The sequence below is a fragment of the Prionailurus viverrinus genome, chromosome C2 (assembly GCF_022837055.1).
Source record: "Prionailurus viverrinus isolate Anna chromosome C2, UM_Priviv_1.0, whole genome shotgun sequence".
Lineage (NCBI taxonomy): Eukaryota > Metazoa > Chordata > Mammalia > Carnivora > Felidae > Prionailurus > Prionailurus viverrinus.
Window position 1 is genome coordinate 99,261,440 of NC_062569.1, and position 14,363 is coordinate 99,275,802.

General features: G+C 40.2%; 2 protein-coding genes across 8 annotated transcripts in view; one reads left to right on the forward strand and one right to left on the reverse strand.

Moving 5' to 3' along the window:
• CCDC191 (coiled-coil domain containing 191) overlaps window positions 1-14,360 on the forward strand; it is a 90,300-nt gene extending 75,940 nt beyond the window's left edge. For all 5 annotated transcript variants that reach the window (XM_047874264.1, XM_047874267.1, XM_047874266.1 and 2 more), the window contains one exon: window positions 13,195-14,360. In XM_047874264.1, the coding sequence (XP_047730220.1) occupies window positions 13,195-13,339 (145 nt within the window). In that variant the 3' untranslated portion in view covers window positions 13,340-14,360. The remainder of the gene's footprint in view (window positions 1-13,194) is intronic.
• The window catches only part of ZDHHC23 (zinc finger DHHC-type palmitoyltransferase 23), a 37,532-nt gene that overhangs the window by 10,274 nt on the left and 12,895 nt on the right, over window positions 1-14,363 (reverse strand). The window lies entirely within an intron of this gene.

Consider the following 14,363-nt stretch of genomic DNA (forward strand, 5'->3'; position numbering starts at 1 on the left):
ATCTTTCTTTCTCTCAAAAATAAACATTGAAAAAAAATTTAATAAAAAAAAAAAAACAACAAGCACATCTTTGTGTTTATTTTCCCTTTGACCTAAGGATGAAGCCTTCAAGGCTATAATTTCATGTTGCCTGGTTTGGAACTTTATATAAGTGAAATCACATTGCCATATTTTTATAGTACAGTGATGTTTCATTTAATCCAGTGTCCTTGCAGAATAAGCTATTCTATGTAAGTTTTTTCTTGGTTTTCTACTTTTAGGCATTTTGGATAGAAATGTTCTAAATTTCATTACATACTTCCCTTTGAGAGTAAATAAATGACCTATGTTTTGGTGATCGGTTGTCATTGCTTATGAGCATAATGTGGTGGGCATATATCTCTAAGCTCTGAGGTGGCAAGATTGTTGTGTAGGTAGAAAAGTGACCCTTTCCTCATTACACCCAGATTCATTTTTGGTTGCTTTGTTTTCATTTGTGTGTATGTGCCTATGTGAGTGTCTGGTTTTTATAAAAGTGTTCCTATCTTGTTGCTGCGGGTGCCCACCACCAACAAAGCCTGCTCACCCTTGTTTAATTTACAGGTTACTGAAATCTGTGGGCTGGGAAAACCTCAGTAAGTTGATTCTAATTTTGTCTAAAATAAAATAAGCAAAGAGGGGCGCCTGGGTGGCTCAGTCGGTTAAACGTCCGACTTCAGCTCATGTCATGATCTCGTGGTTCATGAGTTTGAGCCCCAAGTCAGGCTCTGTGCTGACAGCACGGAGCCTGCTTTGAACATTTAATTTTTGTTTAACCTTTATTTTTGAGAGAAAGGGAGAGACAGAGCGTGAACAGGGGAGGAGCAGAGAGTTAGGGAGACAGAATCTGAAGCAGGCTCCAGGCTCTGAGCCATCAGCACAGAGCCCAACGCAGGGCTCGAACTCACAAGCTGCGAGATCATGACCTGACTTGAAGTCGGATGCTTAACCGACTGAGCCACCCAAGTGCCCCAGCACAGAGCCTGCTTTGGATTCTTCCTCTCTCTTTGGAGACTCTTTGGAGTCTTCCTCTCTCTGTGTTCCTCCCCTGCTCGCATTCTCTCTCTCTCTCTCTCAAAAATAAATAAAAGACTAATAGATAAATAATTAAAATAAAATAAAATAAAATAAAATAAAATAAAATAAAAGTAAGCAATGAGAAAGGGTACTCAGAGGATTTGCCTTTGAATAAACACTTCAGTTTGAAGGTTGAAGTTTCCTCATGTGACCCTGGATAAATAACCTTTTGAAGCCTCCTCATTCCGTTTGTAAAATGAGAATAACAACAGAACCAATCTTAGGGAGTTGTTGAGAAGACTAAACAGGCTAACACAGTACCTCACTTAGTGTGCTTAGCCCCAAATAATAGCTATGTTTTGTTTACTGTCATTATTAATGTGTTGTTATTAAACATCTTGTTTGTCCACTTTTCTTTCTGTTTCTCGGCTGCCATGTACAGACTGAGAGACTTACTGGGGCGGCTGCACAGGACAGCTAAGAGAGGGCTTTCGCACACACCAGAGGGTGGGGTACAGTGTCAGTGTTTCCCTTTTCAGGCAAGGAGACTGAAGCTACAAGCAGATAGGTAAACTGCCCAAGGCACACAAATAACAAATGGTGGAGCCTGGCCTCTGATTCAGGCTTTCTGACTCCAAACCATTCTCTTCTTGCTATATCCATCTCCTTCCCCAGTTTTCTAATTCAATCTAATTCAATGTAAACTATAAAATATAGTAGTAAAATAGTGGTCCTATTCACTGAATATTCAGTTATGAAATCAATGTGGGAATCCACACATTCAATAAGAAATAAATTCTCGACCAGTGTCTATTTGATATAAAAGCATCGCGGAAAACTCATGGCTTCGCTCTTTGCTCCATTCCCCGGTCACCAGCCCCATTGGCCTCCTGGTGTTCCTCAGACAAACCTCATGTCTGCTTCACAGTTTTCACAGCTTTCACATGACCTGGATCAATGCACCTCCCTGACCACCCCATCTCCTGTCTATCCACTGACATGCCCTGTTTTCTTCACAGCACTTGAGACTCTCTGAAATTACATAATTTATTGTTTACACATTTATTGTCTGTCCCTTCCAGCAGTGGAAGGGCCACATCTGGCTCACTACTGTGTTTTCAGTGTGTGACAATGCCCAGTACACGGGTGCACAGTAGATACTTGGTACATAAATGAACAGATTTTCTTACAGGAATGACACTGTAATTTAGTCACGGGTCTTTTAAAAGGACCTTTAACAAGTTGATATTCAAAGTTCTTATTCAGTGTTGTATGAATGAAAGAATATTGTCTAGAAAAGCTGTGGGTGAAAGAGAAGGAAAGAGAGACATTTGTTAAGTGTGAGGCCTCACCTTAAAGTTGCAGTAATTCTGTCACATGATCCTAATAAGAGCATGAGGTGTAATCTTATATATCTGTATCACTTCTCAATATATTACTTTATAATTACATATAGATTTCTAATTTTATAAATCTGGAATTTTATACTTGGTGGGGATGTCAGCCAGACCTAAGTGTCTCATTATCACTACTTCCTGTGTAGTTCTGCAGTTAGAGCTCAGCTGTATGCCTGTCCAGTGCCTCTCAGATGAACTGGTATATATTTATATTTTTATACTATAGATACTATTCTATTTGTTTTACATATGTGATGGCATTGGATAAATGACATCTCCATGATTAAGCAATTATTGTTATCCTCATTGTTTTTCTTTTAATTCCAGTATAATTAACATATAGTGTTAGTTTCAGATGTACAATATAGTGATTCAACAATTCTATACATTACTCAGGGCTCATAACAATAAGTGCACCCTTAATCCCCTTCACCTGTATTATCCATTCCCATACCCCTCTCCCCTCTGGTAACCACCAGTTCTTTATATTTAAGAGCCTGCAGGAGGGAGCTGTTTGTCTCCTTTTTTCTTTGTTTTGTTTTCCACATGTAAGTGAAATTGTGGTATTTGTCTTTCTCTGACTTATTTCACTTAGCATTATACCCTCTAGATCCATCCATGTTGTTGCAAATGGCAAGATTTCATTCTTTTTTATGGCCTTCATAAATACTTCATCATATATATACCACAGATGGACACTTGTGTTGCTTCCATAATGTGGCTATTGTTTTTTGGTTTTTTTTAAATTTTTTTATGTTTATTTTTGAGACAGAAACAGAGCATGAATGGGGGAGGGGCAGAGAGAGAGGGAGACACAGAATCTGAAGCAGTTCCAGGCTCTGAGCTGTCAGCACAGAGCCCAACACAGGGCTTGAACCCACGAACCGTGAGATGATGACCAGAGCCAAAGTCGGACGCTTAACCAACTGAGCCACCCAGGTGCCCCCATACTGTGGCTATTGTAAATAATGCTGCAATAAACATAGGGGTGCATATAATTTCAAATTAGTGTTTTCACACTTTTGGTAAATACCCAGTAGTGGAATTACTAGATCATAAGGTAGTTCCGTTTTCAATTGTGGTAAGAACCTCCATACTGTTTTCCAGTGGTTATACTAGTTTGCATTCCCAACAGTGCACAAGGGTTCCTTTTTTCTCTACATCCTCGCCCATATTTGTTGTTTCTTGGGTTTTCAATTTTAGCCATTCTGACAGGTGTGAGGTGATATTTCATTGTGGTTTGGATTGCATTTCCCTGATAATGAGTGATGCTGAGCATCTTTTAATGTGCCAGTTTGCCATCTGTATGTCTTCTTTGGAGAAATGGGTCTTTCATGTCTTCTGCCCATTTTTAAATTGGATTGTGTGTGTGTGAGAAATTGTAAGTTCTTTATATATTTTGGGTACTAACCCCTTATTTGATATATCATTTACAAATATCTTCTCCATTCAATAAGTTTTCTTTTTGTTTTGTTGATTGTTTTCTTTGCAGAAGCTTTTTATTTTGATGTAGTCCCAATAGTTTCTTTTTGCTTTTGTTTCCCTTGCCTTACGAGACATATCTAGAAAAATGTTGCTATGGCTAATATCCAAGAAATAACTGCCTGTGCTCTCTTCTAGGATTTTCATGGTTTCAGGACTCACATTTAGGTCTTTAATCCATGTTGAATTTTTGTGTATGGTGTAAGAAAGTGGTCCAGTTTCTTTCTTTTGCATAAACTGTCCAGTTTACCCAATATGTTTATTGAAGAGACTTTTTGCCATTGTATATTCTTGCCTCCTTTGTTGAAGATTAACTGCCCATATAATCATGGGTTTATTCCTGAGTTCTCTATTTTGTTCCATTGATCTGTGTGTCTATTTTTGTGCCAGTTCCATTCTGTTTTGATTACCACAGCTTTGTAGTATATTTTGAAATCTGGGATTGTGATACCTTCAGTTTTGTTCTTCTTTTTCAAGACTGCTTTGGCTATTCAGTCTTTTGTGGTTCTATACAAATTTTTGGATTATCTGTTCCAGTTTTGTGAAAAATGCTGTTGGTATTTTGATAGGGATTGCATTAAATCTGTTTTGTTCTCCCAATTCATAAGCATGGAATATCTTTCCATTTGTTTGTGTAATCTTCAATTTCTTTCATGCATGTTTAGTTTTCAGAGTACAGGTCTTTCACTTCCTTAGTTTATTCCTAGGTATTTTATTATTTTTGGTGCACTTGTAAATGGGATTGTTAATTTCTTTCTGCTACTTCATTGTCAGTGTATAGAGATGCAATGGATTTCTGTATATTGAATTTGTATCCTGTGACCTTAATAAATTCATTTATCAGTTCTAGTTTTTTGGTCGGGTCTTGAGGGTTTTCTATAGGTAGTATCAATCATCTTCAAATAGTGAAAGTTTTACTTCTTCCTTACCAATTTTGATGTTTTTTATTTCTTTTTCTTATCTGATTGCTGTGACTGATTGCTTTTTCTTGACTGACTGCTGTGTTCAACAATATTATGTTGAACAAAAATGGTGAGAATGGACATCCTTCTCTTATTTCCTGATCTTAAGGAAAAGCTCTGTGTTTCACCATTGAGTATGTTATTTGTGGGTTTTCCATATACAGCCTTTATTACGTTGAAGTATGTTCCCTCTAAACCTACTTTGTTGAGGGTTTTTATCATGAATGAATGTCATACTTTGTCAAGTGCTTTCTCTGCATCTACCAAAATGATCATATGGTTTTTATCCTTTCTCTTAGTGATATGATGTATCACACTGATTTGCACATATTGAACCACCCTTGCATCACTGGAATAAATACCACTTGATTGTGGTGAATGTTTTTTTTAATGTATTGTTGGATTCAGTTTGCTAGTGTTTTGAGGATTTTTGTATTTATGTTCCTCAGAGATTGGCCTTTAGTTCTCTTTTTTTGTATTGTATTTATCTTGTTTTGGTATGTGTTTAATACTGGCCTCATAAAATGAATTTGGAAGCTTTCTTTCCTCTACTATTTTTTGGAATAGTTTGAGAAGAATAGGTTATCAACTCCTCTTTAAATGTTTGGTCGAACTCACCTGTGAGTTTGTCTGGTCCTGGACATTTGTTTGTTGGGAGTTTTTTACTGATACAATTTCATTGCTGGTAACTGGTCTGTTCAAATTTTCTATGTTTCTAGGAATTTACACATTTCTTCTAGGTTGTCCAATTTGGTGGCATATGGTTTTTCATAGTATTATAATTCTTTGTATTTCTGTGCTATTGGTTGTTATTTTTCCTCTTTCATTTCTGATTTTGAGTCCTCTTTTTTTTTTTTTTAATGAGCCTGGGTCATTAAATTTTGTTGATCTTTTCAAAGAATGATCTCCTGGTTTCACTGATGTGTTCTGTTGTGTTGTTTCTTGTGTTTTTGTTTTGTGTTTTAGTTTCTATGTCATTTATTTCTGCTCTAGCCTTTCTTATTTTCTTCTGGTTTGGGCTTTGTTTGTTCTTCTTGTTGTAGCTCCCTTATGTGTAAGGTTACGTTGTTTATTTGAGATTTTTCTTGCTTTTTGAAGTACGTCTGTGCTGTATAAACTTCCCTCTCAGAACAGCTCTGGCTACATCCCAAACATTTTGAACCATTCTATTTTCATTTTCATTTGCCTCCATGTATTTTTTGACTTCCTGTTTGATTTCTTCATTGACTCTTTCATTGTTTAGTAGCATGTTATTTAACCTCCATGTATTTGTGGTCTTTCCAGATTTTTTCATGTGGTGGATTTCTAATTTCATGGCATTGTGGTCAGAAAAGATGCATGGTATGACTTTGATATTTTTGAATTTGTTGAGACTTGGTTTGTGGCCTAACATCTGATCTGCTCTGGAGAATGTTCCATGTACACTTGAAAAGAATACATATTCTGCTGTTTTAGGATGGAATGTTCTGAATATATCTGTTAGATCCATCTGGTCCAATATGTCATTCCAAGCTATTGTTTCTTTGATTTTCTGTTTGGATGATCTATCCATTGATAAAAGTGGGGGGTGTTAAGGTCCCCTACTATTATTGTATTACTATTGATTACTTCCTTTATGTTTGTTATTAGCTGCTTTATGTATTTAGGTGTTCTCTTGTTGGGTGCATAATTAATCGTTATATCTTCTTGTTGGATTGTTCCCTTTATGATTAGGTAGTACGCTTCTTTGTCTCTGCCATAACACACGGTAATTAAAATGGCAAAGAGTAGTGATAAAGAGAGTTTTAAAATCAGCAAAAGAAAAGTTACATTCAAGGAAAACCCCATAAAGCTATCAGCTGATCTTTTAGCAGAAGTATTGCAGACCAGAAGGGAGTGGTATGATACATTCAAAGTGGTAAAAGGCAAAAATCTACAACTACCAATATTCTATCCAACAAGGCCATCATTCAGAATGGGAGAGATAGAGTTTCCCAGACCAAAACAAAAATTAAAGAAATTCATCACCACTAAACCAGCCCTACAAGAACTGTTAAAGGGAACTCTTTGAGTGGAAAGGAAAGACCATAAGCAGGAGTAAGAAAAGCAGGAAGCACAAAAGCAGTAAAATTAAGCATATCTATAACAATCAGTCAAGACAGGCACCTGGATGGCTCAGTCAGTTAAGCATCCAACTTCGGCTGAGGTCATGATCTCATGGTTCGTGAGTTCAAGCCTCGCAGCAGGCGTTCTGCTGTCAGCACAGAGCCTGCTTCAGATCCTGTCTCCCTCTCTCTCTGCCCCTCTCCCACTCATGCTCTTTCTCAAAAATAATCATTTTTAAAAAATTGGTCAAGAGATTCACAAAATTAAAAAATGTAAAGTATGACACAATATACCTAAACCAAGGTGGGGTAGATAAAAATTTCATACTTTTATTATTTTTTTTTACTTTTATTCTTTTTAATGTTTATTTTTGAGAGAGAGAGAGTATGAATGGGGGAGGGGTACAGAGAGAGTGAGACACAGAATCAGAAGCAGGCTCCAGGCTCTGAGCCCTCAGCACAGAGCTCAGTGTGGGGCTTGAACTCAGGACCCATGAGATGATCTGAGCTGAAGTTGGATGCTTAACCGACTGAGCCACCCAGGTTCCCCTTATTTTTATTTTTTAAATTTAATGCTTTTAGAATGGGTTCTAAACTTAAGTGACCATCAATTTAATACAGACTGCTATATGCAGAAGATGTTATATATAAACCTAACAGTAACCACAAATCGATACCTGGTAATAGATATGCAAAAAATAAAGAGAAATGAATCCAAGTATGTCACTAAAGAAAGCCAGTACACCATGAGAGGAGAGCAAGAGAAGAAAGGAGCAGAGAAGAACTGCAAAAATAACCATGAAACAAGTAACAAAATGGCAATAAGTACATACTTGTCAATAATTGCTTTTAATGTAATGGACTAAATGCTCTAATCAAAAGACATAGGATGGAATGGATAAAAAAGCAAGACCTATCTATATGCTGCCTTTAAGAGACTCATTTCAGACCTAAAGACACTTGCAGATTGAAAATGAGGGGGTGGAGAAACATTTATCATGCAAATGGAAGTGAAAAGAAAGCCAGGGTAGCGATACTTACAGCAGACAAAATATAGTTTATTTTTTGTTGTTTGTTTATTTTGAGAGAGAAAGAGAGAGAGCAAACTGGGGAGGGGTAGAGAGAGGAGGAGAGAGAGAGTCCTAAGCAGGCTATGTGCTGTCAGCACAGAGCCCAGCAAGGGGCTCAAACTCATGAACCGTGAGATCATGACCTGAGCTGAAATCAAGAGTCAGATGCTTAGCTGACTGAGCCACCCAAGCGCCCAGCGCCCAAAATAAACTTTAAAACAAAGACTGGAACAAGTGACAGAGAAGTACTTATATTTCTGATATTGCCTCAGTACTATCTATAGTTCTGAAGCATTTTGGAATGATAGGCCCCTTCATAGGAATAACAGTCACAGACCTACTACACCCCCAGAAATGGGCATATGCACATCTCATACAATGTTACACAAAATGTCAAAGAATCTGTGGACTTCACGTTAAGAATTCTTATGTTGGTGACTCACAACACATTTGTTAACACAATACATGCACATGTCATCTATCAAGACCTACTTGCCAAGCATAAAAAATGCCTAATAACATGGTGTCTGGCTCCCATAATTCAGCAGAAAATGAAGAGTAGATAGATACATGCTTATATACAGACCATAAATAAGTGCGAAACCAATGATTGTGACCATGTGCTGTAAGAGGAGTTCAGAGGAAAGAAAGATAAATGCAGGCAAAGATAGTCTAGGAAGATTTTTCTCGAGGGGGCAGACCATTTCCATTAGGGCAGAACAGTAGGAGATAAAATGTACAAGTCAGAAAGGGGGAGGGGAGCCAGGAGAAAGATGTGAACAGAGGTAAGAGTCGGAAGACACGGTCGAGGCCTGGGTGGCCAGACAGCTGAGGACAGTAGATGGAGAACTGGATAGGAGAAGGAAGAAAGCAAATGTAGCTGCACTCCTTGAAGCCTTTTTGTGCTTAACTTCCACCAACAAAAATCACCAATATCAGAAAGAGCAAATAACCATCAGCCACGGAACTAATGGGGACTGTGATGCCTTCTAGGGTTTTGTGAGAGAGTCAAGAAGCCAGAATAAATCCCATCTATGCCTCTAGTTGTGAAAATATAAACTCAGCTACTCTGCATTTTTGTTTCCACAACATAACTCTATTTGTAATTCCTTCTCCACACCATGCTGTTCTTGCCTCTTTGTCTTTACTCAAGACATGCCGTCTTCTAGAAAAGCCTTTTGTCTGACAAAAACTCCGTTCATTCTCTTTCAAAAATTTCAGATGCTCCTCACCACAAGACTGGTGAGTACCCTGTGCTTATCTGCACCATGGTAGCTCCTCACTGCACTGATCTGTTCACCAGGTTAACTCCCTGTGTGGGCGGAGACCATCTGGCTTACCTTCTCATTCCCAGTGTGCAGGTAGTTGCGTTATCCTAAAAGGCCACTGCAGGTCTCCCTAGCTGCAACATGTGACCCTCCAAAACTGTGATTCCAGAAATTGACATCAGGGTAATCTTTTCTTAACTGAAATTCAAGGCTGTTTTTGTTACTGGAGGTGATATTACCAGTGGCCTTTTTTTATTTAAAAGAAATTTTTTTTTCAACGTGTTTTATTTATTTTTGGGACAGAGAGAGACAGAGCATGAACGAGGGAGGGGCAGAGAGAGAGGGAGACACAGAATCGGAAACAGGCTCCAGGCTCCAAGCCATCAGCCCAGAGCCCGACGCGGGGCTCGAACTCACGGACCGCGAGATCGTGACCTGGCTGAAGTCGGACGCTTAACCGACTGCGCCACCCAGGCGCCCCTGTTACCAGTGGCCTTTTTAAACTATATACAGACACACCTCAGAGATCCTGTGGGTTCCATTCTAGGCCACTGCAATAAAGCAAATATCAGAATGAGTCAAATGAATTTTTTAGTTCCCCAGTACTTCTAAAAGTTATGTTTACACTGTCACTATTAAATATGCAATAGAATTCTATGTCTTCAAAAAAATGTACATACCTTATTTAAAAATACTTTATTGCTAAAAAAGTCTGACCATCATCTGAGCTTTTAGGGAGTCATAATCTTTTCCCTGGTAGAGGAACTGCCTCAATGTTAATGATTGCTGACTGATCAGGGTGGTGGTTGGTGAAGGCCGGGGTGGCTGTAGCAATTTCTTAAGACAACAGTGAAGTTTGCTGCATCAACTGACTCTTCCCCTCCCAAACAATTTCCTCTGTGGCACATGATGCTGTTTGATAACATTTTACCCACAGTAGAACTTCTTTTAAAATTGGGGTCGATGGCTCAGTCAGTTGAGCATCTGACTTCAGCTCAGGTCCTGATCTCACGGTTTGGGAGTTTGAGCCCCGCGCTGGGCTCTGTGCTGACAGCTCAGAGCCTGGAGCCTGCTTCAGATTCTGTGTCTCCCTCTCTCTGCAACTCCGCAGCTCACGCGCACTCTCTCTCAAAAATAAGTAAGCATTAAAAAAAATTTTTTTTTAATTGGGGTCGATCTTCTGATCCCCTGCCACTGCTTTATCAACCAAGTTTATGTCCTATTCCAAATCCTTTGTTGTTTCACCAGTCTTCTTGGAATCTTTACAGGGGTAGATCCCATCTCAAGAAACCACTTTCTCTGCTTATCCATAAGAAGCAACTCCTCATCCGTTAAAGCGTTATATGAGATGGCAGCAATTCAGTCCCATCTTCAGGCTCCACTTGTGATTCTAGTTCTCTTGCTGTTTCTATCCCATCTGCAGTTACTTCCTCCACTCAAGTCTTGAACCCCACAAAGTCACCCAAGAGGGTTGGAATCAGCTTCTACCAAACTCCTGCAAATGCTGATATTTTGATCTCTTCCCGTGAATCACAAATGTTCTTAATGACCTCTAGAATAGTGACTCCTTTCCAGAAGGTTAATTTACTTTGCCCAGATCCATCAGAGGAATCACTATCTATGGCAGGTACAGCCCTAAGAAATGTTTATTTTTTGTTTTTTTATTTTAAAGAGAGAGAGAAAGTGGAAGGGGCAGGGGGAGAGGGAGAATCTTAAGAAGGTTTCACACTCAGCACAGAGCCCGATGAGCCGAAATCAAGAGTTGGATCCTCAACCCGACTGAGCCACCCAGGCGCCCCTAAGAAATGTATTTCTTAGGTAATAAGACGTGAAAGTCAAAATTACTCCTTGATCTATGGGCTGCAGAATGGATGTTGTGTTAAGAGGTATGAAAACAGGGGCACCTGGGTGGCACAGTCGGTTAAGCGTCCGACTTCAGCCAGGTCACGATCTCGCGGTCCATGAGTTCGAGTCCCGCGTCAGGCTCTGGGCTGATGGCTCAGAGCCTGGAGCCTGTTTCCGATTCTGTGTCTCCCTCTCTCTCTGCCCCTCCCCCGTTCATGCTCTGTCTCTCTCTGTCCCAAAAATAAATAAACGTTGAAAAAAAAATTTTTTTTTAATAAAAAAAAAACAAAGAGGTATGAAAACATTAGTCTCATTGTCCGTCTCCTTCAGAGCTCTTGGGCGACCAAGTGCATTATCAGCAGTCATATTTTGCCAGGAATCTTTTTTTCTGAGCAATAGATCTCAACAGTGAGTTTAAAATATTCAGTAAACCATGCTGTTAACAGATGTGCTGCCGTCCAGGCTTCGTTGTCCCATTTACAGAGCACAGGCAGAGTGGATTTAGCAGAATTCTTACAGGCCCTAGGGTTCTTGGAATGGTCAGTGAGCACTGGCTTCAACTTCAAGTCGCCACTTGCCTTATCTCCTAACGAGAGAGTCAGCCTGTGCTTTGAAGCTCTGAAGCCAGGCACTGACTTCCTCTAAGAAAATCCTGGATGGTTTCTTCCAAAATGAGACTGTTTTATCTACGTTGAAAATCTGTTGTTTAGCATGGCTACCACCTTCATGACTGATCTGAGCTAGACCTTCCAGATAACCTCCTGCAGCTTCTACATCAGCACCTGCTGCTTCACTGCGCACTTTTATGTCATGGAGAGGATTTTCCCCTTAAACCTCAGCAACCACCTTCTGCTAGCTTCCAACTTTTCTTCTGCAGCTTCCTCATCCTTGTCAGCCTAACTAGAATTGAGTTAGGGCCTTACTGTGGCTTAAGCTTTGGCTGAAGAGAATGTCATGGTTGGTGTGATCTTCTATCCAGACTAGTCAGACTTTCTCCGTATCAGCAATAAGGCTGTTTTGGTTTCCTGGTATTCCCGTGTTCACTGGAAAAGCATCTTAATTTCAAGAACTTTTCCTTTGCATTCACAACTTGGCTATTTGGCAAAAGGCGCCTAGCTTTTGGCTTCTCTTGGCTTTAGACGTGCCTTCCTCACTAAGCTTAATCATTTTTAGCTTCTGATTTGCAGTGAGAGGCATGCGACTCTTCCTTTCACTTGAACACATGGAGGCCAGTTATTAACTGACCTCATTTCAATATTGTTGTGTCTCATGGAATAGGGAGGCCTGAGGTGAAGGAGAGGGATGGGGAAACGGCTAGTCGAGCAGTCAGAACACGCACATTTATCACTTAAGTGTGCCGCCTTGTCTGTGCATGGGTTGTGGTGCCCCAGTTACAATGTTAGTATCAAAGGTCACTGATCCCAGATCACCATAACAAATACTGTGATAATGAAAATGCCTGAAATGTTGTGAGAATTACCAACATGCACCATAGAAACACGAAGTATAAGTAAATGCTATTGGAAAAGCAGAGCCGACTGACTTGGCTCAGTGCAGGGTTGCTGCCATAAACCTTCAGTTTATAAAAAATGCACTATCTGTGAAATGCAATAAAATGAAGTATGCCCATATGTCTAAGTGCCTGGGACTCAGTCTGTGACTGTGGTACTGCACTTGCGTTTCCAGCATCTTTGCCTTGAGGTGTTTGACTGCTGGAGCCCTCAGTCCACTGGTTCTGTCTTGAGCACAAGGTGCAGGCTGTGACCACATCACCCGGAATGTCTCATGGCCTGCATTTTCAGACGCCACTGGGTGCTCCACTCAAATGTCACCTCAGAGAGGATTTCCCTGACCCTGGATGAAAAATAAAAACCCATCAGTCACTCCATCCTGTTTCACTGCTTAATTTTCTTCATAGCACTTCTGTCTGAATTCCGATTCTGATCTCCGTATTTCTTATATAACATTTTATTCAAAGAATTATTCTTCTACTGATGGAAAGTAAACTTTTCCCTTGGTGTTTTACCTTTTTTTACTTTTTATTTTTAAAGGAGGATTCTCTGGATCACATTTCAGACGTGGAAGAAGTTTGCAAACTCTATGAAAGAGGAAAGAATAAAAGAAGAAAGGCGAAAGCAACTCCGCAGGAAGGTAGCTGAAATTCTCCCAGACTTCCAGATGCCCGCACCACCGTGACTCCCGTGGCAGCAGCAGACGCAGGCCCTCGTGTCCCAGGAGTCCTTGGGGGACGGTGTGCACGCGCAGTGCGGCGTGTGGGATGGCCATCCGCACATATGTGCATATGCCTGCTTTGTGTTCTGTCAAATACTTCTTGGACTGGAGGAATTATCTGGGGAATTTTCACTTCCTTGACTCTTCTTGGATTGCTAATTCATTAAAGCATTCATCACAGCAGGAGCATTCAGAAGAACAGTCTAAAGCTCAACTGTTCAAATGTATCCTATATATTTTTAGCATCATAAACTTTAAAAGGGGACAAGTGTTTGCTTGCCTGAGTCTTTGAAGGAAAACGTGTCCTTATGGTTTAACATTGGTCGTTGACAAATGTACCTTCGATAGAAATTAAAGGTAGTGAGTATTTGGAAAAGGAGTCACAGGTGCTCAGTTGTCTAGAAGGTCAGCATCAGCAACAGACATGCTGCAAGGCCCCATCCTTCTGCCCACCCCTGATGGAAAAGCACGTATCAGACGGACTTCCATGCAGCTGTGGCAAAGGGCCGGCAGTGGACCCTCATTTCAGAGAAACTGCGGCATCGGAGATCCCTCCCTTTGGAGCATCCTGACCAGCGTGAAGGGGATTCCAAAAGCCAACGGCTCCATCAGAAGCAGTCCGGAAGTTTGTTAACGTGTGTGTTCATGCTCACAGCTGCGGCTTCTAGGTAATACACCCGGTCTGTCTTCTAGTCTTTAGCTCAGTTTGATCCACGTATGGAGATACTTCTGATTCAAAGAAGGATTTACCTTTAAGGTGCAGAAGACTATAAACACTGAAAAATGCTCTCCTGTGGACTGTCTGAATTACGTGCTAGAAAAAAACACTTCCTCACAAACAACAGGTTTACTGTAACAAATCTAAGTATAATAGAGAAGGGCACCCAGTAAAACCAGAAGGCCCCTTGCAGCTCCGAGGTCACTACTGTTTGGTAACTGGAAATTTTAAGCTGGTAAAATAAAACCGCGTTTGCTGTTCAAGAAACCG